Source organism: Galeopterus variegatus, unplaced genomic scaffold (genome assembly GCF_000696425.1).
Source record: "Galeopterus variegatus unplaced genomic scaffold, G_variegatus-3.0.2 Scaffold15024, whole genome shotgun sequence".
NCBI lineage: Eukaryota > Metazoa > Chordata > Mammalia > Dermoptera > Cynocephalidae > Galeopterus > Galeopterus variegatus.
Genome location: NW_007741135.1, coordinates 2,539 through 26,773, shown reverse-complemented (window position 1 = coordinate 26,773; position 24,235 = coordinate 2,539). Strand labels below are relative to the sequence as shown.

General features: G+C 44.3%; 1 protein-coding gene across 1 annotated transcript in view; it reads right to left on the bottom strand.

Annotated features, from left to right (window-relative positions):
- Nucleotides 1-2,775: 2,775 nt before the first annotated feature.
- Nucleotides 2,776-24,235, bottom strand: part of LOC103582130 (sodium- and chloride-dependent glycine transporter 2-like) — a 23,049-nt gene continuing 1,589 nt past the window's right edge. The window contains exons 2-8 of the mRNA XM_008563811.1: nt 22,811-22,935; nt 17,778-17,890; nt 16,903-17,034; nt 15,845-15,944; nt 9,305-9,405; nt 5,239-5,406; nt 2,776-3,000 (exon numbers count right to left, since the gene is read on the bottom strand). Of these exons, the coding sequence (XP_008562033.1) occupies nt 2,845-3,000; nt 5,239-5,406; nt 9,305-9,405; nt 15,845-15,944; nt 16,903-17,034; nt 17,778-17,890; nt 22,811-22,935 (895 nt within the window). The 3' untranslated portion in view covers nt 2,776-2,844. The remainder of the gene's footprint in view (nt 3,001-5,238; nt 5,407-9,304; nt 9,406-15,844; nt 15,945-16,902; nt 17,035-17,777; nt 17,891-22,810; nt 22,936-24,235) is intronic.

Genomic DNA, 24,235 nt, shown 5'->3' with positions numbered 1-24,235 from the left:
ACTGTGCATTTTAATAGCATAGAAACAATCCATCTGGCTGTACGCATCTCAGCTCTTAGATCCCAGCCGAGTCCACAGGAGGCATAGCATGGTAGATGCACAATGACTAGAAACAGCTCAGACAATGAACACATCCACACCAAGGAAAGCCTCAAAGTTGAACAGAGCTATAGAAACAGACGAAACTAAATTTGCAAGGTAACCATTTCCAGGTAAGTTAGGAACTTTTCACCTGCGCATGTCCCTTTAAGCAAATTTTATATAAAACTTGGAAATTGTTGGGAAAAGGAAAAAACAAAACAAGACAATACCCCAGCTGCTCCAGGAGTAGCTACTGGGTCTTACCTGGACAAATCCTAATGAACACAAATGTAGCTGCCCCCAAGTGCAAAACACAGTAGCTAGTGAGAAGGTCTCCATTCTCACAATTAAGTTAACTTTCAGTTTGTACAAAACAAACCTGGCAGCATCTATGGGTTTTTTCTCCTTGCTTCTTTTAATCACAACAGCAATAATTAGCAGAAAGTGTGTTGGCATCCAGCATTAGACTAGAATTTTAGCCAGGAGGTGAGAGAAAAGCCAAAAACCATTCATCCTGACACAAACATACCATTCCCACGAGAGAATGCTAATTGATTTAAGCTCGTTTCTACAACCTTCAAACTGGAAGGGCTGCAGATAATCTCCAGGCCTAAGTTACTCCTCCCCACCTCTCTCACTTGACCAGATATCAATTGGAGAGGCTAATTTTTGGTACCATTTTCCATCTGCTACAGTAATGGGTGCTTTTCATCAGTATGACTTTCTTGGGGAAACCAGTGTTAATGGCAGACAGGTTATGAAAGGAGACACTGGGACCAGATGGGGCCACATCTCAGTTTCCTAAAGCTAAGTTTAGGGGAAGCTCGGGGTTTGATGTCTGTGATAGATTCTAGCAAGTTCTAGCTTTGAGAGACAGGAAAAGGGAAAACAAGAAAGAGGAAGAACAAACATACACTGCAGACAAAAGACATGAAACTCTAAAGCTCAAAAACCATCTTTGTTTCCTTTCCTAAAACCTTTCACAGGCTACTCCGGAAAACTGGAAGTTCCCATCGGTGTTGGCAAATGGCAATGATAATCGCCCTAGAAAAGGGAGAGCTCAGTAAAATGAATTGAGACTTTTTGTTACAAATGAAGTCATTTTTCAAAAAATGTTACATTAAAGTCTGTTGGTACGGTTCATTGTTGTTAAACAGAATGAAAATGTCACATCAATATACAAGATCTGAACTGAAAACTTTGCCTGAGACCCTGTAATATGAAAACAAATGAATAAGAAAATGATTAAAACAGTCTCCCCTGAAGGAAACAATTTTAGGTTTAGATATTATTACTGTAAGGAAAAAAAATCCAGACTACACTATTCTAAACTCACCATCTCTACAGTGGTTCATTAGATATTTATAAGGACAGAAAACACCACTACGAGTACACACTACATGAACACATATCACATTTTTAAAATTTCACATACACATGTTCAGGATACAAGAAGATTATAAATGTTATGGCTTCGCCACTCTCTGCAGACATGATTCACTCTCATTAGAGTGCGGTTACAATGAGTACTGTGGATAGGGAACTCTTAAAATTGAATTGGCTAAATGGAGTCTTAAAAGCTATAGTCTTAATTGGTTCACTTGCTACTTACCTAAGCTGTATTTATCAGAAATTTCTGTAAATACAGTGACCTAAAATGTACTACCAGTGCAGTGAATATTGTGGTTGCTTTCTATTTCTTTGACTTTTCTATGACCACAATTGGCATTTACTGTGAATGAAAAAGTTAAGAGTAAAAATTGAGAAGTTAATCTGTCTTTTAAGAGTTTGTGTCTTATATATATATATAAAATATATAGACAGAACCAGGATAAGTCTTGCTTTCCCAGAGGTTTAAAGACAAGGTATCTACAGACATTTAGAGGAAAAGAAACACAGGATCATGACATCAAACCACGGTACTGAATGTCATGTAGAAATTAGAAAGGAAGTGTACTATGAACGTACAAAATTAGGCACAAATTATAGGTGATGGCTTCTTGTGCAGAGGTGAAGGATATGGCCAAAATAGCTCACAAATGTGCAAATATAATTTTTTTTTAAAAAAAGATGATTGAGGGAAAAGAACCGACACTTCATTCAGACTCAGTGTGCAGAGTGAAGCATCTGAGTTCATGGTACACTTAGGACAGTTGGTCCAAGTGAAGGAAACATACCCCAACTGTGACTGGAAATATGAACTTACCACAACCTCAGTGGTGATCAAATCTACCAGTCTTGTCTTTCATCCAAAACATTTTCTGACCATTGCTGACTCTTAAACATACCCCGTTCTGAACTTTTTGCATCTGAACAAAATCACTACCTTGCTCAGCTCAGCTCTACAATGCTGATGAGTCCAAATTAAGTCTTGCAATTCTGCCATTCTATATATGCCATTCTTACTGGCACCACCTAATGACAACACACTGTGGGTATTTCTCTAATGTCCAAACCACACATATCTACCAACGTCCATCTGGTTGATCCACCCATGCCGGGTAGAGCACATACTCAAGGCACCACCCCAACCAGAAACTGACACCATGGACACAGGTAAACAGTGTTTCAGGTAGTCTGTCTGGCTGTCCACCATAACATGGGACACTATGTCCTACTTTTCTATGTAACCACTCCCATGCACAGATATGAACCGAGATGTGGGGAGAAAGAAGAAGAAAAATGGGAGGAAAGCTGGGGAAAACATTAGAGGGAAGCAGAGAGGAAAACAGAATCAAATCTGGACCATCCCACGCCATTGGACTAGCACTGGGTGCCCAGTTCCAAATCCTTCACTGGCAGTTTGAGTCCCAGGGAAGAGGTTCCCAGGGGGTCGATCATGTTCTTGTAGCGTTCCCCGCGGTGTTGAGCTAAGAATGGGCCCCAGTCTGGCTGTGGGGAGCACACCAACTTCAGCCTCTGCAAAGAAGCCAAAGACACACATGGTCACAGAAATAATGCACCTTCCTTCCCTAGGGACCACCCACCCATCCCCAAACTGTTTGTGACCACATTTGCCAGAGCCTCTACTTGAGCCAAGGAGCCCCCGATCAAGAGAGGCAGTTAGGCAGATCAGCCCTAATAATAAAGTGGGCAAGGGACTTTAAAGAGGAGACTTAGGTTGGTTCACTTCAAATTATTTACATCACCCTTCAAGCAACATTAGAATTGCTCTGTGTTTGCCTTGCACAAGATTAATAGTGGATAAAGGGCCCAGATTTTAATTATACATTTTTTCCCTCCAAATGAAGAGAATCCATAAGCTTGTCTCTCCACTGCCAAACACAGTCTGCAAAAGACATGTGCTCAATTACTTTTGTTCTATAGTCTCAACAGTGGGTTGCTACAACCAAATAATTGGATTTTGCTTATCATATTTCCCAAAAGCATATAAATGAAACGGGGGGGAAGGGACCAACCCCAAAGACACATTGCCAAGAGTGAGCAAAGATTTTAATTATCTGTTGACAAAAATATACATTTCTGATTTGGTTCAGCCATGTGGGTTCTTGTGGACAAGCTAAAAAAATGGGAATGTCTCTAATCCTTCAACTGAAATTTTTATGGAAAACATAATTTTACTGGAACATTTTCTAGCAAAAAGGAGAGAAAACATATTTCTGACTACATAAGAGGGAACAATTATATGTTTATTACCTATTAAAGTGAAGCTGGTTCTTATAGCTGTTAGTTTAATCTCCCCTTAATCATCAGTTTGCAACCTTTGTGTCCCAAATCAACCATAATAAATTTATGTAGCCGACTCATCAGTTTAGAGGATTTCAGCATAAGACAAAAGTAGCAGAGGCTAAACCAGGTTCTGTTCAGAGGGAAAGAGATCTCTGTGCCAGTTGGGGAGGAGGTATACCTGGGGCCATCCCTGCAGGTCAATGGGGCCACAGTAATTTATCTCAAGGGGATAACAAACAGAATTTCTTAAGGATGCAAACTGGAATAAGCTTCGGGAAGAGGATGCCCCTACCTCCCTTGACCATCGTCGGTCCAATGAAAACAAAAGCTCCCTCCTGCCAAGTGGGCTTTATGCTGTGCACTTACTCACACCTTATTCCCACTGGGCTTCTCCCTTCTGGAGCTCTGGATGCTCCAGAGGACTCTCCCTTTTTCAACCTGGCTGACCTAGAGCAAAGCCCATATGCTGTTCTCTGCCCTCTATTGGCAGGTGTTTCTTCACCTTGGTCTAGTCCAGTGCTTCTTAAACTTCAGCGTGCATCAGGGGCTTATTAAATTACAGATGCCAGGGTCCCACTTTGCCGAGATTTAGGTTCAGTGGAGCTGCCTGGAGCCTAACAATTTGCATTTCCAACAAGCTGCCAGGTGATGCTGATGCTGCTGGTCCCTAGATCAAATACTCAGTAGCACTGGTCTAGTCAAAAATGCCAGATCCCTGGACCTTCAAGGCAGAGGCAGGGCTGATCAATTCCTAGCACACCTGAGCAAGTGACTTCTCATAAATATCAAAAGCCTGACCACACTTCACTAGTGGCTCAACACATGGCAGTCCCCTTCCCATCCACTCTGGAGTAAAGGTGGGGTTTCTTTGCATCACAAATGGGAAATGGGCCCAGCAAGGGCTAATTGACAAAGACAGACAAGTCTCGCCTCATACCATCCATGTCCTAGGACTCTCATTACATTCTTCAGGAATAGTGACGTTTTAATCAGCTTGGATCACCTCAGCCATCTCTAACACAGCACCACAGGAGGGGGTAGTGATTTTAAATTTAATGGTAATAGATGTTTGGGAGGGAGGAGGCTTGGACAGAGAGGAACCTCAGGAAAGGGGGAATCTGATATGCGGTTAAAAACCAAACACTGAGATTTAAACTGTGGGTGAGGGGTGAGGAGGAGAAAGAGCAGACACTTGATCATTCATTCCCCAGAGCTGTCACCACACTGATGAATAGCATAATAACATCTCAGCCTGTGGATTGGCTGAACCCCTCCATTAGAGGAATAATGTGTAATAAAAATGGGTTTAATAGAAACAGTGGCAACTGTAATCACTTAATCACCAAGTCTCCCCCTCGAGTAAGTTTACTGAATCTTCTGTTTTTTAATGCACAGAGCTTTCTAAGGAAAGCTTTCAGGAGCTCTCCCTTAGGAGGGGGTGGAGGGGAGAGAAATGGATAGAATTACCTCAATAAATCTGCCAGGGGCCAGATGCATTTTTATCACAAACATAATTGGGATCCAGATAACAGAACAGGCGAGCATTAGCCATCCAAGCACCATGGACCAGTTAGGGTAGCGGTAGGAGCCATAGGTCATGGGCTCCCACTGGTAAAAGCTGAAGCAAAGGATAAACTGGGAAGAAAAAAGAGACATGTACGTTAGGGTGCTGATGTGAATTATTCATGTATTAAACCCCTGTTATGACTTTGTGCTTTCATATCTGTTACCTCATTTTATGCCTAGGATTAATCCACTTTCCAAATGAAGATAGTGAATTTCAAAGAGATGGAGATGACACACACTTAGCTGCTGACTGTGCATCTGTCGTCCCCTGGGAACTGAGCAATGACGGGCTGGGAAGACACATGTAGAGAATGTACATCAAGGTGACTAATGTGTGCAGGCGGGGGGAGGGTGTTTTTAAGGGGTTGTCTGTACTTTCTACAATGGATAATCAAGCTTTTGTTATAAGAAGGAAACCCGTTAAGTTTATGTACTTTATTTTTTTTAAATTGAGTCTAATTTGCTTTCTCCTTGAATGAGGAATGGCCCACTTCCAGGAGCTGCCTCTAAAGCTGGCTGAGTGAGACCTAGTGTGGCCCCCAAGCATTGACTGAGCCAGAAGTGTGGTCCTATAAAAAGTTCTGGGACAAAGAGAATGGATGCCCAGCTCCCCCTCAAATGACTCAAGGTGAACAGGCGTCACCACCAAACAATGAGCTGAGAGCCCAGAGACCAGAAAGCCAATCTTGGCTCTTCTGCTAATTAGCTAAGGGACCTTTATGGCTCAGGCTTCTCTGCCATAAAATGGATATATTTCACACTGTGTATACAACACAGGGGTTTTCTGCGAACGGTAGTCTGGTACTTACTCGAGTCCCCCCTCCATTTTAAGAGAGGTAATGATTTATTTTCTGCCCATTATCTCCTGTCACTGCACACTTCAGCTGGAAACAACCACGAGAACCCCTCTGAAGACTTGGCCAATGCAGCCAAAGAGAAACAAGGAATGCGTGTGCGGAAAACAGGCACCTAAAAAGATGGAGCAAAGGTTCTATTCTAACTGCTCTAGCCAAGCCTTTGGGGTGAAGTGGGGAGGGAGTTTCATTGAAAATTATGTGGCACCTGCATTCACTCTGCCTATGGCAACATCAACCTAGAATAATCTACCCACATAAGTCTTTTCCCCTCCCCACCTCTCTTGGGTCCTATCTTAAGCTGTAAAATAACTGCCCAAAAATTATTAGAGGGAATTATGTCAGGAAAGATAATACATGGAAGTGTTTTGGAAAAGTGTGAAGCACTATGCTAATGTAAGGCATGTATATTATTGCTGCAAAGCCCAGGCTGCCGGGGCAAGTGGTTATTTCAAGCAACAATAATTCAATATATTGATTCAAAGCAACATGAGCCTGAAGACAACTGTTGGAAAAAAAATGCTCCTATGGAAAGAGATACCTACTCTAGGCCCCTTTTTAAACATTTGCCCCTAGAGTTATAAGCTTTATTAACTAGTCCATTGGAAGTATGGCCTAATGTAATTATGGTAAGCTCCTCCATTTCATTTACTGTATAAATAGCAATACATCTGCTTATGTGTGTGCATAACTCAGTAACGTGACCTGACTATGTATATAATAATTGCATGGAGAATATTTATAGCTCTATAAATCCACAAAGGCACATATAAAAATGATCAATTTTATTTCACGGGCTCCTAAGTAATTTAAACCCATAATCTTAGCCTATTCCTGCACACCACAAATATCCATTTTACAGAAGGGCAAAAGGCAAAAAATAAGTGTTGGTTGTGCAAATATCACATGAAACTCATCTGTGCAAACTGGTTGCAATAAATTTCCCTCTGTCAAGTCAGCTTGGAAAAAACCCTGCCCTCAGATGGGCTTGTCCATGAGAGATGATAATTTAGCCACTAAGTCAGGGCTACCCTGACCTTTTGCTGATGGCAGCCAAAGAAGGCACTGGAGAGACACTCATTGGTTGGCAATTAACCACTTCTAATTGTCCCTAGTTCCCAAACAACACAGAAGGGAACTCTGGTTCAGGATATTCTCTGGGACCTCTCCACAACTTTCTGACATGAGTTTTATATGGAAATCAAGTAAAGCACAGCATAGTTAAGGAACTTTCTCAAAAAATGCAACAATTCCCTAGAATTCCTCTTCCCAGACATTCCACTCATAGAGAAGATTAGGACTATTTTAATCCAAAACTGTCCAAACTTCACTTGGGTATGAAAGCACTGGGTTTTTTAGAAATGTACTAGAGCACAAGCTTGAAGCCTAGACAGCCCTGGATTCAATTCTTGGCTCTGCCACCTGCAAGCCCTGTGGCCTTCGGCAAGTTCCTTAACCTCTCCAATCCTCAGTGCACAGATCTGTAAAATGGGGAAAGAATCACCCACCAGGCAGAGTGATTGATAACTTCAGAAACAATGTTTGTAAAGTGCCTACTTCATAATAGACATGAATAAATAGTAATGCTGATTATTACCATGTGATATGTGTCTGCAGAATATAATAAAATTCTCTGAAACTTAATCTCTTCTAGGACAGGAAGAAAGGAAGGCAGAATCTAGGACAGACTCTAACTTTTGTTTCAGCCAAGAATAAATCAAGAGTAGTCATAACTGGGGAAAACAGTGATGCTCGGCAGAGACAGGGAACACCAGAGGCCAGAGTGTCTCTGTATGCAGAAGGCGCTTGACAGACCAATCCCTCCCACCAGTTAGGAAAATCCTAATTGGTTCTTCATACACATTTCAGTCCTGCATTCAAGAGATTGCAAGCCTGTCTTAATCCTTTTCAACTTTCATGTCCGAAATTTGGTGGGATTTTCAGACAAATTACAGCCTCTAAAATATGGGTACGAATGTGGGCCTCCATACGATGTTTGTGTCCAAGCAGAAGGAGATATAGCTGAATGTTTTTTCTGGCCAAACCTCCAGCTTTTCAGAAAGAAATTGAGGTGTTTTGATTAAAACTTTCTCTGTGAGAGTATAAAAAAGAAAAATATACATTTTCTTTGCAGTTGTACTTTCATCCTGACTTGTTCTCCTTTAGAGAAGCTGGTACTTACTGTGTTTTAAAATGAGGGTCTTAATCTGGTTTCTAGTGCCACCTATTGGGCCCATCAGGAATTACAGACAACTTTCTCTGTCCTTGGCAATGTGACACCCACAACAAGCCAGAGGAGGCGGGAGAAAGGCAAGCTCTCCATCAATTACTGTGCTTGGAGAGCAGAGCAGACCAAAGCTGGCAGCTTATGGCACAATAACAAAGTGACAAGATATGAATGTAAGTCCTTATGTGCATTTACTGACACATGAAGGACTCTGAACTTTAAAGAGATGAATGTCAGATGATCCCAAATGTCCTCATCACACTTGAGAATGACAAGATAGTGTTCAAAAGCAAAAGAAAGGAACAATAAAAGTCTAATTAATGCTATATTAGTTGTACAGAGGCTATATTGAGTAGTGGTTAAGAGCATGTGTTCTGGAGCCAGACTGCCTGGGTTCGAACCCAGGCTGCTGCTAATTGTTAGGTGTGCAATGCTAGGCAAATCACACAAGCTCTTGCTTCAGTTTCCCTATCTGTAAAATGGAGGTGATTATAATGCCCGCTTTAAAGAGCTACTGTGAGGGAGAAATGAAGAAATACACACAAAGCACTGTGAACAGAGCCTAGAATGTGGTTAGCAAGTAGCAAATGTTGGCTGGGATTGTTATTTGGTATCAATACATGAGACAGACTGATATAATAGGAAATATTCCATAGGAAAATTCCACAGGAGCATAGGAAATGCTCCAAAGACCCATGCATGAGTTTCAGCTCTGCACCTGACCAGCTAGGCACCTTTAGGAAAGACGTTTCACCTCTCTGAACCTCAGTTTCTTCATCTGAAAGGCAAGGATAATACCCATCCCACCAGCTTCCCAGTGTTTACATGTAAAACACCACATACACATGCAAGGTACCATCTGCTTGATAAAGCACGCAATCCTTACAGTTAAAATGGTTGGAGTTACAAATGCCCAGCAGACTTTCCAGAAAATGTTGGGCTGGAATCCAATCATCATCTCTATATCTTCACAGAATCTTTGCAAGCCTACAAATAGACAAACAGAGAGTATGAGGTGCAGTGCAGGGGGTGAGGCAGGGGCCGGGGACAGGCACCGGAGCCCCTCACTCAAGCGCTAGGTGTCATCCTGATCCCTATTATGCAGAGAACCATCAGACAAATGACTCACTGCCAGGAAGATTAGGGCAGACTGAACATTTAAATAGATATTAAATATTCTCTGCAGTGAGGTTCAAAAATGTCAGCCCATGGCGACATCTAAAAAGCTCAGTTCCAGCCCAGCCCAGGCATCTCAGCACTGCCACAGCCTGGCATATTCACATATGTGGCTGTTTTCTGAGGTGACCTTGTGTGGTTAGCAACAACTCTGGCAAAACCAATTAAGATCCTGGTCAATAAGCAGAGTGTATTACAAAAGCCTTGGAATTTAGAGCAAAAGTCACTGTACATTGTTTTTTGTCCCTCATCCTCCCAGTGACACTCTTCCAGGGAGACCATTTATCTTTGTTTTGTGTAAGATGATAATGTCAGTCAAAAACCAACATAAATTCCAAGTGGCTGTTGCCCACTTTGTGGGAACTCAAAGGACTGCCGTCTTCCTCACTTTGTACCCCCAAAATACATACAATTATCATTTGTCAATAACCAATTTTTAAAAGAAATAAATAAAAAGGAATTTACAATGGAAAAAATATATATATGCTCCTTCTTGTGTGTGTGTGTGTGTGTGTGTGTGTGTGTGTGTGTATATATTTTTTTTTTAATGACCAGTAAGTCTTAACCCTTGACTTGGTGTTGTCAGCACCACACTCTCCCAAGTGAGCCACAGGCCAGCCCTCTTGTGTGTACATTATACTTTGATTTTAAAATTTACCCAAAAAAGTCCACTCTAGCCATGACCATCAAAATAATTGAGACCTCTCATGGCCCTCATCTCCTTAAATTTGCTTCTACTTCCTGCCAAACTCAGACCCAGGATGTCAGCCAGCCCTCTAAACTGAATCTCCAGCCCCCCGACAGTAGCCATCACAGAGGACAGCCAGGTCCCAAGTGTGCTATAGAGTGGTCTGTGCTGGGAACAGTCTTGGCGATTCACCAAGGGCCACCTCTCAAATCACCCTGAAATTTCTCAGGATGCAGCTGAGCTTCCCGCTCTACTTTAAGGTAAGTCTAGTAGTGGTCAACCACAAATGTGTACAGTGGCAAGAGCACTAGACTGGGAGTTGGATCCAAGAGTTGGACCCCAGTTCTGCCTGTAACTCACTGTGTGACCTTAGGGAAGGCATTCCACCTCTCTGAGTTTTTCCTGGTTTAATGAGGGGACTGGGCCAAATGAGCTCTTAGGGGAGGTCAGGCCTGATGCAAGGTGGCTCCAGGTTGCTTCCTGGGGTCTATAGGCAAGAATGGCATGCTTTGAGCAGTTGGCCTGACCATCTCTGGATGTGTTTGCTTGTTTGTTTCCTGTAGTATTTTATCAAACACCTTCAAGTAAGTGGCCTCTTGACACTGGGCCCATTGACACAAGTGTTGGGGGGAGAACCGAAGAGATAGAAGTCAAAGTTGAGGCTATTATAAACATACACAAAACACCAAAAGCAGATCTCAGTTCTTTAAAAAAAAAAAAATTCTAAAATTTCTGTATCAGCATCAATCTTGTTGCCAAGTTGTTCCTCTCCACTAAACCATCCCCAAAAGATGGTGATGTGTGGCTTGACTGGGGACACTGATGTGATAGAGCTCAAGGTTAGACCTGAGGAAGACATATGGTCAGCACCCTACAGGAGGAGGGGTTAGAGGTAAAAGTGCTCAACTTCCCCAAAGAGGACAAAGAGCAGGACCTCAAGCTACAGAAAAGAATGGATGACAGGTGTGCAATCTTCAGTAAGCAGGAGCTTGATGCAGAGGTGCAGTCTCAGGACAGAGAGTGAAAAGGCTTGAGTTCTGGGCCAGTTTGAACCCTGGAAAGTCATCTTCCTCCCTGGACCTCACACAATGGCTCTGAACACCTGGCCTCTGCCTCTGATAGTTGCAGCTCCTGTGATTGCTCTGCCTGTTCTGCCAACTTGCAGGCTGTCGCTGCAGATGCAGCCCAGGGGCACAGCTGGGAGCCTCCAGGCAAGTCTTCGGCCCTGTGCCCAGAGTCCAGTCCTCCAGGCCCTGCAGCCTCTGACTTGCTCTAACTCCCATCCAGCCCCAGCCCTCCCATGCCCCGGCTCATAACCTCATCCCCACCTGAGTACTTTTCTGAACCAACAGCTGTCTTCATATTAGGCCTGTGTTTATATGGCTTCCCCTACCTGCTCTGTTCTTTCCACAGATCCAAATCCATCTTGGCTTCGAAGCCTAACTCATGATAAGGAAATTGTTCATGGAGCCTTGAGCATAGACAAGAGACTTGCCTGCTGCCTGACCTTGAGCCTGGAGGGGTTAAGATGCAAATAGTCAGGCCCCAAAAGGGATCTGAGCAGCTTCTCAAAGACTAGTCTGAATTAGCAGAAAAACAACAGGCAGGAAACAAAGATGGCAAGTGTGTGGTCACTCTTTTGGACTCAACAAACAGATGTGAAGTGCAGAAATCAGCTGTAACAAATTCCATACAACTGACCAACTCTGGACTGGGAAGTGTAGGACTTGCTTTGACTGACCACTCACTTCCCTGTGTGCAATGCTGTGGCTTTTGCCCTTATAAGCTGCACCCCTGCCCTTTATCTGGACGTAGTCTTCATGGGGGCTGCTGTCCCTCCTGCATGGCCGGGGCCAGCTTCCTGGCTCATGAGCTGTGTGGTCACACAGAGCACTGTGCTCAGAAGGGTGTTGCATCTGGTTTAATGCTCTCCTCCTGCCCATTTTGAAATTCTTAATAATTTTTTAATAAGGCACTTCATTTTTATTTTACAGTAGGTCCCACAAATTGCATCTCCAGTGCTTTGTACACCTATGGACAAGTAAATGCCCAAGTTATTCTTTTATAGGTAATGTGAAGACCCCACCCCTCAGGGCCAAATTCCTCTATGTTGACTCAAGTTCTCTCTTCCTTGGTTGGTAATCAAGTAAGATTAACACTCCCTACATCTTAGTGTTTACTTCTTTTATATTCTTGTATCTCTAAGATACCCATCTCTGGGCAGCAACTGGGCTCATAGCTAGGGATTCACTACTTAGCACTGACCTTCTCAACATTTTACATGTTTGATCTTCCTCGGTAGCTAGTCAGCAAGTTCCATCAATGTAGGAAACTACCCCTACCCTCCCCACTTTCCTAGGAGCACACAGGGCATACAGTGAGCATTGAATAAGTGCCCGTTTATTTACTCACATACATTTACCTGTGTGATTATTCAGGGACTGAAGCCTCTCATTCCTAATATTTACTGAACCTCAGCAAATGGAGCTGGGGAACTTACGCCCTGAAACAGGATGTGGATACAGTGACATTTCACCCAAAAACATAAGTGAAAATGGACCTCCGGTGGGTGAGGTTATGGAGGAAAAAAATAAGATTGAGTTTGTAGAGTTCTGGGAGAACTATTCGTTTGTTTTTGTTTTGTTTTGTTTCTCTTGTTTTATTTTCTTTGGGGCTTAAAAAAACCTTGCCGAGTTCAGCCAGCGGGATGGGCAACAGGAACTAAAGACAGACATATTCCATCATCTAGAAGCCGTTGCCTGGTGTGACTCTAACGTGCCACACAAGGATGTGGACAGAAACAGTCTGGGGAGAGGGACGTGAAACAAGCAGTTGACAGAAGTGGAAAACAGATTGAGACCATGTCACATGTGGTATCGAGAGGTCTTGGCAGTGACTGTTCAATCATTGTTCCCCCAGCCAGAAGGTCCCTGTGATGGCTCCCAGGAAAATGCAAATCACTTTTACAAAGTGACTCTACTTAGGTAAAAGTCTATTAAAGGGCTCACTTCTACACCAAACTCAGGGAGTTCCACTTTTGAACCTGGATGTCTCAAACCCAGCTGTTAGCCTCTGAGGTATGTTGACATGTGAACATAGATCAAGCTATTTTAATCTAAGACAAAACTTGAAAACTGTACCCATCCTATTTCAAGTGTTTGAATGACATTCTCTAGAATTTAGAGACTATTAGAAGCAAGAAGAAAACACAAATCTCTGCAACTCACTTGCTTATTTTTTAAATTCTGTGCACCAAATAAGTCAGTTTCATTTTCATTCTTCACAGATTCATGTTCAACTGTCTTAAACTAACCTTGCACTGGTTTGGGGCTTCACTATCTCAATAAAAAATGCACTTTCCTCTGGGGCATAATTTACACATTTGTGCAGGCATTTTCTTTCATCCCTAACAATTATGTTAGTTTATTTCAACTATTTCTTCCTGAGATTCACTTCTTAAAATTCCATCCAGGTCCAAATCAGAGGTTCACATCCACATCTGACACTGCAGAAGTCAAGTTCAACCTGAGCTCAGCACAGAGTCAACCTGCTTCTGGAGGCTGGCCCAGCATCAGTACTTTTAGAGACCAGGGGATTTCCTGGGTACTTCCTTACAACAATTAGCATAGCTCAGATACTGATTTATTTTTTCCTTCAAAACCAAGAAATCTACTACCAGATTGGGGGGGGGGCAGTTATTTAACTTCTAAAAACAGAAATGTTCAAAGGTTTCTATTTTAATAGTGCTTTTAAACCACACTGAATAGCCCTGTTTCACAGGAAAGAACTGTGCAAATGGGCTTTTGTGGCAATTAGCAGTTAGGACATAGATAGCAGAGGAGGTCAATGAGATGGGTACGTGCAACTGGGCCAGTGCTGTAATTGAAGTGCTTTCCTGACTTCACCAGAGGACCATCTGGTGACCTCATCTTACATGTGCACCCACCATGGGCTGATTTTCCAAAGGAGGACCTCTGAGCCCTCTCCTTGCCTCTCCTGGCAAGCAAGGCTTCCGGTATCTAGGAAGAAAGTTAAGATTCACTGTGGAGAAAACTCATTTCACTTGAGTTTCTGCCACTGCACTCAGGTAGAAAGCACTTTGAAGTCTTACCCTAACTCTGACAGCAGGTCTTCCTTCTCAGCATCACTGCAGGGACCAGACTGTCTTATCAGCCAAAAGTGCTGGCAGCTTGGTCTCTGATCTCATCAGGACAGCTGGCCTGCCTGCCCACTTTTCTTGCCAGAAACTAAATTCTTCCTGTAGTGTGGATGTGATCTCCAGTCGGAGACAAATTCCCTTCCACCAATAACCAAAAATGATTGCAGTATCTTCCTGTTTCTGGGGTGCTCCAGTTTTACACATGAGGTTTCCTTTTTACAACTTGATTCCCATCCACCCCTCTTTATTTTAATGAATTTTGCAGGAAAGCAAGAAGCCTTTGAGCACCTGTTGGGTTGGAGGCTAACAATTAAATTAAAAGCAAGATGCTAACATCAAGGATACCTGGTGGTTAGGGTGAGCTTTGCTGGACCCCAGTTTAAAGGGCAGAGTTCTGCAGACCCTTCTGGCCTGGGTCCCTCTTCCTTTGGTCTCCAGATGGTGCATTTCTCCCTTACTCATATCCTGCAATCCAAGTGACATCTTGTATTTCCTTTTAGCTTAGAGCACGTTGCTCTGTCTTTTGGGGTTTGAAATACAGTTAGGCTGAACTGGAAATTTTCATTTTCCTGCTATCTGCCATGGCAGCTTTATCTCTGTTAGGGAGGCCTTATTCTAGGGATAGCTCCGAGCAAACTTCCAGAAACAAAGAAGTCAGCAGTGGCTTGAATCAAATGGCACTTCCTTCTGCTGACTGGCAGTGTATACAGGGGCCAGGGATCCCCCAGTGAAACCCCAAGGATAAACACCTCTACACAAAGGGCAAAGATGGCATCTGATGGCTCACCCTTCCTGTTGTTCTTGATAATAATCCCACTGATCATGGGGTGCAGGTTGCTATAGTTATGGTAGGACGGCTAAACTGTAAGGGAACTGGGAGTTTATTCCTGGGAAAATCTGAGCTTGAGATATTGTATCACAGGCTCCCATAGTGCTAATAAAGTTTCCTAAGGCTCGATGAGCCGAGTGGTGTCTGTTCTCACTGTAGTATCCAGGGACCAGCTGTGAAGCCACCCTTCACCTCAGACTGCATGGGCACTGCAGCTACCAAGACCAAGAAATAATTTCACTCCTGCAAGATAGCACTCCATCTCCCTTATCCGGCCACTGGCCACAGGAATTAACTGTTTGCATGCCAAACCACACCCGAAGGGGCGTCCAAGTCCTAGGGGCTCTGATACAGAGATTTCTGTTCTGCCATCAGCCACCTTTAGTTTCTGTACTAAATATGATCACAGTGGTTCTGAGGAAAGCCTGGGAATAAAGGTACAGCTCTCTTATGTTCCCAAAATAGCTGCAATTAAATCCTTTCAGTATCTCGTTAAATATGGAAAACCTGCTTGCTGTGAATGCCTTACCCACACTAAAGGTCTACTCCACAGCAGGAATGGTGATGCCCTTACCGTACACATAGGAGATCCCCACGAGCTCAAAAATGGCAATGATGACGAGGGCATAGGAGGCAGCATACGTGTCCACAAGTTGAAACATGTAAATTCCACCCTAACAGGAGAGAGAGACAACCCACGTCAAATGGGCCCTGGAGCTCGGCTCTCTCTTTCCACTTCTAACAGCCAAGCTTCTCCATCCAGAGGAGGGTCAGGTGCAAACAAGCGTCAGAGGACCCCCCTCCTCTCAACAGCAGTAACCTAAACCTGGTCCAGTATGTAAACCAGAGGCCTTGCCAGGTTAGCAAAGCAATCCCTTGACAGTCTCTGAGCTAATCAATAGGACAAGCACAGAAAGGAGATTTGACATGCTATTCTTCAGAGACAAAGGTCAACATCTGAAGTTTTATCCGTGAAAGCAGCCACATTGCTTCGTTTGTACCTTAAGCCATCTATGATCATTTCCACCCAAGTGACTGCATTTGACTGACCTTCATATGACCTGTAGGTATCGCTGGCAATCTCACACATCCTCATGTATCTCTACCTCACTCTTTAAGTCTTCCTACAGTAGATGAGGCTTAGTGAGACCATCTCACTACATCATTTTATAGATGAAGAAACTAAGGCCCAGAGTAGTGACTTGCTCAAGGTCACAAAGACAACAATATAATACACTGGGTGAGCTAACATTCAACTTATCAACGTATTCAAGACTAGAAGAAAATCAAGTTGTTGCGGACTCTTATATATGATGAATAATCACCTGGAAATTTATCTGGTTAGTAAATTGGATTTTCATGTATTCTGCTTTCTTAAAGTAGGACACACCTGCCTTGTTGGCTCAAGGAGGTTACATCTCAATTATGAAGATGCTAGAAGCATCCCTAGTAGCCAAGATGACATATTTCTCTCTTCAGTCAGAATCCCTAGTGCACTGGTACCGTCTACATGGAAATGGCAGTGTCTTGGCTATGGTTACAAGATCCGAGAGCTAATGTAAAAGGATAGATAGCCATCAGCCTCACACACACCTGCCCCCACCCCAAGCCTGTGCCCAGCAGGCTGCTTACCTGAGTGATCATAGGAAAGCCCATGATGAAGAAACAAACGCAGCAGCCCAGAGTGAAGACTGGCTTGTGTGTGCGCAGGTACTTGGGGAACTCATCCGAGATGGAGGTAACTATGGTCTCGATGGTGGCAAACTGAAATGGTCAAAAGACGGGCATCTGAGTCAAACTGTCCCTCCAAAAGCTTCCAAAAAGCCCTTTGTGTGTCCCACTCAGTAAAGATTTATTTGTACTAGGTTCAGTTTTTAGGATAGCGTTCCCTTGAGGAATCTGAAAAGCCTTGTTAGGGTCCAACCCGCAAGGCCAACAAGGAGAACCCAAGCAGGATGTGAGCTTTAGAAACTGTGCTTCCGGTCCCCAGAGGCTGCACTGATATCCACCCATCAGGACATTTTAAGCTTTTCTTTGTATTCATGAGATATAAATTCCTCTCCTCCTGTTTACCCTGCATTTGATCTTCTACTGGAGGAAAAACCCTCTTTGCACCCAACAGCTAAACTCTGAGCACCTTTCAGCATGATTTGTAGTAGTCTCAGCCCCACAGCAATTTTCCTAAAATTGACTTCATATTATTCTCCTTTATCCAGCCCCACAGAATCTGCTTTCACAAAATGCTGCCAAGGCATGAAGTATGCAGGCTAGCACTTGGCATGGAGAGCAGAGAGAAGAATAGAGGGAGACAGAATGGCTCCTCTGCACCATCGCCTGAGCACCCACAAATATGAGGCTATCCTGAGCCAGAGACCGGCGCCTCACTATCCCTCCATCCTCCAGGGAAGATGCTCGGGCACCCCTAAGCCCACCCTCTGGACCCAGGACCCAGGAGAGGGGGTCTTCAGAAAGACCCCAGGACAAGGATCCATGGGAAAGGGGCTCACCATAGTGTCAAGTCCAAGTGTAAGGAGCATCAGGAAAAAGATGATGGCCCAGAACGGAGAGAGCGGCAGCCTGGTTAAGGCCTCGGGGTAAACCACGAATGCGATGCCTGGTCCTGGGAGGAACAAGACAAGCGATTGCCCCCATCTCAGAGCCCACAGGCCCGCTCCGTACTGAGCTCCTGAGTCATTGCTTATTATAGGCTGCTTCGTCTGTTTGCTATTTTTTTACTCATGTCCATCCATTTTCCCAATTAGAGACATTGAGCTCCTTGAAGGGAAGGACCAGAGGAATTAGTCCACACCTAGGGGGACTCAGAGGAGAGGCTTGAAAATAATCAAAGCAGAGGCCAGAGCCACCAATTCAACTCAACTCCAAGGCCAGGCTGTGTCCTATGCAAATAACACGATAAACTCCTCTTTTGTACTGGAAAAGTTGGGGGAGAATATAATAATTACCTTCCTGAGTGGTGGATCTCAACCAGGGTTGATTTTTGCCCCATAGGGAATATCTGATAATGATTGGAGACATTTTTTATCATCATAAATGGGTTAGCAGTGGGATGATTACTGGCATCTTGTGGGTAGAGGCCAGGGACACTGCTAAACAGCCTACGAAGCGCAGAACATCCTGCTACCAACAAGGTATTATCCCAACCCAAATGTCAGTAGTGCTGAGGTTGAGAATCCCTGCTCTCAAGGTCAGAACATGACCAGAATAGCATTATTTCCCCCTTTAACGACTTTTTCTCTTTGTCAGTCCTCCAGGAGAAGCCATTCACATAAAGCAAGAATCCAACAGTTTTAGGATTTTGTCCTACTTGGTAAAGATGAGGCTTCATCAGTCCACAGGTAATTAGTTGGGGGACAGGAGCAGTGATGCATAGTGCAAGGGTTAAGACAGATATGGTCCAAATTCAGATTCCACGACTCACCAGCTGTGCAACCTTAGACAAGTTATTTAAGTTCTATAAGCCCCAATTTTGCCCATCTGTAAAATGGGGATAATGATAGCACCTCACAAGGTGATTATAAGGAACAAATGAGAAAAAACTGATAAAACACTGAGCCCAGTGCCTCACACATCATCAGCACTCACAGAATATTAAATTTTATCATGAGTAGACTTGTAATGAACTTGGAAGTTGGCAGTTCTGATTCAGGTTCTCCCAGGAATACTGCATGTAGTCTTGGTAGGAGATGTCTGAGCAGTTTTCTCTGCTCTCCTGAAGCCCTGACAGTCATTCCTACCCACTGCATGTCCTCACTGGGAAGATTACTGCAACCAAACACAGCTAAAGACATGGCGGTTGTGAATTTCCTTGTAAGTAGAAAACCAAATGATGATGGGCAGAGACGACTGAATGTGGGCACCGGGTAATCCACAGCCGGCGCACGTCTGGAAACCAGAAATTGCAGTACCTGGAGTTTTTATAACTCAAGCATAACAGCACTTTTAAAAACTAGAATTTATCAGGTTTTTAGTCCCTAATGTTGCTTAAGGCCTTGGGGCATTTAAAGTATAAAGCTTCACATGCCTAACATACCCTCACTTTATGCATTTATTGAACAGACTGTATAGCCAGCCTCTGAAGGCTCCCTATGTGAACCATAAAAGAAAACTCTGCATTAAACTACAGTTCAAAATAGGTCTCAAATGCAGAACAACCAGGAAGCCAGTTCAGTGCTGTGGCAACAGTCAGGCCCATAACACCAACAGGAAGGTCTTGATGGCCACTATCAGAGGACCTTAACTGCTTGCTTTAACAGGATTCAGCCCTTTGGGCTATACTGCTTTAGGAATGGAGGAGTGATTTCAAAATATTCAGGCTGCTTCAATTTCAGCTGCCTCCCTAAAGTACCCAGATGAAGGCATATTTTCAAGCTACATTACAGCAAACTCCACTTTTCCAAGGTGACTGGGGAGTGCAGTCCTCTAGTGAATATTCAAAGCAGTATATAGTCTATCTGATGGAGGCCCATCCCTGTCTTTCTTCTCTCCCTCTGGGAGGCAGTACAGCCCAGTTGCTGAAGTTCAGGCTCCATTCCCCATGGAGGAGAAAACAGGCCATGCCTCTTACTAGCCACGGGACCTTAGGTCAGTCATTTGCTCTCTCTGGACAAACTTTAGTTTCCTTATCCATGCACTGAAGATCATAATAGCACCTCCCTCATAGAGTTCCTGTGAGAATTGAGTCACAATAAGTAAAGGGCTTAGATAATGCCTGAGCATAGCAGGGACGCAGAAAGCATAGACCACTATTAATCTCCCCCTGAGAGGGAATCACAGGGGCTCTGCAGGTCGGCAACTTGGACAGATTCCCCAGAAACGCTACAGCGAGAGCCACCTTTATCCTAAAGCACCACTGAACACTGAGCTCTGGTCACTGCAACACATCAAGACTGCAGCACAGCTTGGATGGCCACTCAGCTGGGACACCTATTACAGTAGAATGAGTTCTCTGAGGACACACCACCTGAACTCCCTTGCCCTTGGGTGGAAAGGCTGGGATCCAGGTGATGGGTGGATGGTTGGATGGGGGCTGGGATGTCAGTTCTGTTTGATAGTGAGAGATCAGTCACTTTGATTAGGAGGTTCTCTGAACTATTAGGGGGCAAAAGAACCAAAGCAGCACTTCCTAGCAGTGTGGTTAACTGGGAGTTACCAATGTATACCCGGGAACTCTAAATAAAATATGCATGTTTGTGCTCATGTACTTTTCTGCTGTTGGATAAACATCTTTGCTTCATAGGTAGCAACGCAGATGGACAGGAGAGGGCTCTGGAAGGCGATGTCCCTGTACGCTGCTTTTCTGGAGTAGATCCCTGGGAAGAACATGCTCCCTTCCCTACGCCTATTGTACAAGCACAGGATAGCATGGTTTCATCCTCAGTCCCATCCACAGCCCCTCAAAATTCTGAAATACCTGAGATTTGGGGTGATAATTTTGACAGAGATGGTTCCCTTAGAAGGGAGTGGTAAACTAAATAGGGTCATTGAGGTGTTGGGTCATTGAGGAGAATCTGTTTTTGACTAAAGACCAAAACTTAGTTACCAATGGTGAGCCAGCAAAAAATGTACTCAATGTCTATATGCCAATGTTGCCCAACTGGGAGGGAGTGGGGTTAGGATTTAATGCAGGCCTGACCCCAAATCTCTACCCTGTATTCTGCAGAGCCTCCACTATACTGGGAGAAGTAAGACAAGCCTGTAGAGCATATATAAGAATATATGCCAGTTCAGATGAGCAGGAATAACTTCCCTCAGGGGTCTGGGAGAAGTTCTCATGGGCCACTGCTCCTTCCCCTGTACAGAATGAGGCCCACTGCCCCTGTGCTGGAGACCAAGTGCTAACACAACAGGTTAGTATCTGTTAGACATGTTCTTCCTGTTAAAATCAGAGGAAGTGAAAAAATACTGGAAAAAGGAAATTTCAGAGGGAGAAACAGGCAGTTGTCTGCTACTTTTTACATACAGGATAAATTCTACTTGAGTTTTAGCAACACCTCCCCCCAAATCCCTTTCCCAGGACAGAAAAGAGCTCAGAACAGTTAACTAATGTGGCACATGTCTCAGGAATCATTACCACTGGCAGTTCAGTCATTGGTTCCCAACGAGCTCAGTAATGTCACAAAAAGTAGCAAAATGCCTCAGATCTGCTAGGAAGTGGGGCAGAATCTATCAGCTCCAGCATCTCTGCTGGGAGGAAATGAGGTTACAGGACAGCTGGGGGTGGCTCAGGCACCCCTGAGGACGAAGCCTTCTCACTCTCTTTCCCTCCCTGCTCCCATGGAGTTCCAGAATTTTCACCCAGGGAGGGGCATTTGCTCAGCTCCCCTGGTCCCTCTAATTTAGTGCACTGCTGCAGAACCAAACATCCCTCGGGGTTTCACACTCTCTCCAGGGAGAGATAATTACACCTGTTTGAGGTGCCTGGTGCACTATCAACATGAGCTGAAGCAGTAACTAATTATCCTCGGGGAGCCAGAAGAGACCTAGCAGCCCACCAAAAAGGTGACCTTTCTAGGGCTTAGTTCTCCCACTGCACCTGAGCTACTATCTGAAAATCACAGTGAGCTCCTTGAAGAGGCTCTCATGGGTATACCTCTGTATTGTCTAGGTAGGGCCCACAGTCATGCCCACAGCACCTGGCAGTACCAACACACCCAGGCATCCCATAATATCTGATTAGGGAATGAGATCATAACAATAAGCAATAACCACAATGAACTCCCTCAATCAACAAAACCTAGTAAATATCCAAACCCTTAGTAGAACTAGGCTGGGTGGAAACAAAGAGTTAAATAAAAATCCTAAACAGTCTCTCTGCAAAATGCTGTCCTGGAAATATGGATTAAATAGAATAAAAAATGAAAACTCTTTGTAAACTCGAAAGTACCATACAAATGTTAGCCATTAATGTAAGGATCACTTGGGTAGAGAGTAAACATTTATTCCACATACCCCACCACCCACCCACCCACCATTCAACCTTTCTACCCACTGGAGAAAAAATTGCACGTCTGCATTGCTAACTAAGCAAAAGGCCCTGAGAACACATTTGACCTAACAACGATTGGGAAAATGCTTTGTAAGGAAAAGGCTCCTCTGAAGTCAGTGCTTTTATTAAGTGTTAGTGCTCAGTTTCTACGAGGCCCTCTGTGAGGAAAGTCATCCTCTGGCTGCCTGTGCCAATATCAGCTCCAGGGGCAATGGTTTGCCTAATGTCTGATGAATCCTTCACTGTACTGAACAGGTATAACAGGTATAGGCCTTACTTACTCAGGCTGGAGAGGAGAGGGAAGAGGAAAAGGGGGCTTTTAAAGCAATTCCTCTGATTAGAGACCAGCCAGCTCTTATCCTGCAGTGATCTTCCTACCCAAACATGTCTTAGTCCCTCTGTAAAGGAGGACGTGGGCTCCCCTGCCCTCCATCCTGTTCCAGAAGGCCAACTTCCCAGCATAGCATAAATTAGGAGTTTGTGAGGTGAGCCTGGAACCTGCCCAGCAACAGCAAGGTGACAGTTGCCCTGTACCTTGGTCCGCCACGTTCTCAATGTTGACTTTGCGTTCATTGGCCATGAAGCCAATAACAGAGAAGATGACGAAGCCAGCAAAGATGCTCGTGGCACTGTTGGTGCAGGTTACAATTAGAGTGTCCCTGGAAGGAAAACAACAGAGTTTGCCATTAGGTGTGCTTCCTGGGTGAGAAGGAACGAGGAGAAGAACACACAAATGTGTTTCCGTGTGTTTGTGTGCACATGTGTACACGTGTGCATGCATGTATGTGTCCATTTCTAAACATGTATCCACTGAAGGAAAGAAACAAGCAGTCCTAACCACAGACTCCCTTGGGCTGATTTACAAAGCACCAACAGGCTCAAAAAGATGTCCCCTAAATGCCCTGATCCAGGGCACTGTGACAAAGCTCTGGCTTCACATGCTGTAGATATGGGTCTCAGCTTATCTACTACGGTCTGAATGTTTGCATCCTCCCCCCAAAATTCATATGTTCAAACTTAATCCCCAATGTGATAGTACTAAGAGGCGGGGGCTTTGAGGAAGTAATTAAGGGATGAGGGCTCAGCCCTCATGAATGGGAATAGTGCCCTCAGAAAAGAGGCTGGAGGGAGCAAGTTTGTCTCTTCCGACATGTGAGGACACAGCAACAAGGTGCCATCTTTGAAGCAGACATTGAGCCCTCGCCAGACATTAAATCTGCTGGCACCTTGATCTTGAACTTTCCAGCCACCAGAACTGTGAGCAATAAATTACTGTTGTTTATAAATTACCTAGTCAAAGGTATTTTGTTATAGCAGCATGACAGGCTAAGACATCATCCCAGAGGCACGGGCATATCTGTCCATCAAAGCAGAAATTGAGGGGATGGGGCTTTGGCAGTATCCAGGACAGGAACCATGTGTGAGGAAAGAGAAACCAGTGGGAGAGTAAAATGCCACCAAGGTAAGAGGGCAGCCTGGGATTGGGGGACACAGGGCTGAGAAGGGCAAGGGGGGAGGAGAGGGGAGAGAGCCCAGCCTCTCTGCCTTCATCCCAGAGCCCTCTGCTGCCAGGATGGCCAGGGTTTCCCAGCCTGCCTATAAGCCACCCTAGACTCAAATGCAAGGTCACAGCTAGATGGAGCCCAGTGTTACACTGAAATCCTGATTCTCCCTCCTGTTAGCAGTAAGACCCTGAGCAAGTTGCTTCCTTTCCACTCTGATTTAACGTGGTGGCAATGAGCCTACCTCCCTCACAGGGTGCATGAGGACAGAACACGATGATTCCTGCACTGCACACAGCCTGGCATGGAGCAGGTACACAGTAAATGATCCATTTTGTGGAGCCCTTAGTTCACTAATGAGGAAACTGACGCCCAGGGGAAGGTAATGAGCTAATTAACAGTACATCAGGATTTGAATGCAGACTTTCTAGCTTTTAGCCAGGGTCCTTTCTGCACA